The sequence below is a fragment of the Tarenaya hassleriana genome, unplaced genomic scaffold (assembly GCF_000463585.1).
Source record: "Tarenaya hassleriana unplaced genomic scaffold, ASM46358v1 Cleome2144, whole genome shotgun sequence".
Taxonomy (NCBI): Eukaryota; Viridiplantae; Streptophyta; class Magnoliopsida; order Brassicales; family Cleomaceae; genus Tarenaya; species Tarenaya hassleriana.
Genome location: NW_010965492.1, coordinates 1 through 1,290, shown reverse-complemented (window position 1 = coordinate 1,290; position 1,290 = coordinate 1). Strand labels below are relative to the sequence as shown.

The following is a 1,290-nucleotide window of genomic DNA, read 5'->3' as shown; positions in this document are numbered from 1 at the left end:
TATATATATATAATCTTTTTAAAGGAACCTATGCAATAAATAGTATAGAATAAAATAATCATACCTCTCCACTAGTGGTAGTCCCGTCCTTATAAATGAGAAGCCAATGCGGCAACTTTCACACTAAACCAAATAATATTTGCATTTTCCAAAAGAAGAAAAAAAAATATGAGCAACCATATCGATTCTACCCCTAAACCGATCCAAACCGAAGAAGAAGGAGAAACGCGTTTGCGTTCGGAAGCCCTCAAGATCGCAAACGCAGCCGCATTTCCCATGGTTCTGAAAGCGGCCTTCGAGCTCGGTGTCATTGACGCACTCTGGGCGGCCGGTGAAGACGCGTGGCTCTCACCCTCCGAGATAGCGAGTGGGCTACGCACGAGACCCACCAATCCACATGCACCGTCGCTGTTGGACCGGATGCTTCGGGTGCTTACAAGCTACTCGCTCGTCAAGTGCCGCACCGATCTGACCGGCGAAAACGGTCGAACAGGAAGAACCGGGAGGGTTTACGCAGCCGAACCGGTTTGCCGGTTCTTTCTGAACGGTGGTGATGGTGACTCGGGTTCCTTCGTCTCATTGGCCATGGTGCTCCATAGCGATGTCATGTTGAAGTCTTGGTAACATTGTTCTTGAAACCTTGTTTCTTGTTAATAAAATTCTTGAAAATTCAATCTTTAAGCAAACAAAAATAAACATTTTATAGAAAGAACTAACACCATTTGCTTTTTTTTTTTCAAAGGCAGCATCTGAAGGATATAATACAAGAGGAAGGAAGAGATGCATTCAGCTCAGCTCATGGAGTGAGACTGTTCGAGTACATAGGGGCGGACGAGAGGTTCGGCCGACTGTTCAACCGGGCAATGTCGGAATCCACAGTCACGATCCTGAAGAAGGTTCTAGAAGTTTACCGCGGTTTCGAAGATTTGAGCGTTTTGGTCGATGTGGGAGGAGGACATGGCACCCTTTTGGGCATGGTCACTTCGAAATACCCCAAGATCAACGGTATTAATTTCGATTTAGCCGGTGTTCTAGCCCATGCTCCCTCCTATCCCGGTATGAATCATTTACTATTGAGATATAATAATAAATCTTTAATTTGTGGTTATAATCTCAATATTAACTATATGGTAATAGTTAATGCATATAATGAATCATTTGCAAGCTGTGTTTAAAACCGGATGCCATGGTTGCAGGGGTTGAGCATGTGGTCGGTGATATGTTTGTTGATGTTCCAAAAGGAGATGCCATTTTGATGAAGGTACGTTTGTTTTACCTATCGATTTTGTC

General features: G+C 43.9%; 1 protein-coding gene across 1 annotated transcript; it reads left to right on the top strand.

Moving 5' to 3' along the window:
- Positions 1-115: 115 nt before the first annotated feature.
- LOC104814749 (indole glucosinolate O-methyltransferase 1-like) lies at positions 116-1,261 on the top strand (the record flags this gene model as incomplete). The annotated part of the gene is made up of 3 exons (XM_010542933.1): positions 116-620; positions 743-1,056; positions 1,197-1,261. Coding segments are annotated over exons 1-3 (831 nt in total), but the record flags the coding sequence as incomplete, so codon positions are not given.
- Positions 1,262-1,290: the final 29 nt, after the last annotated feature.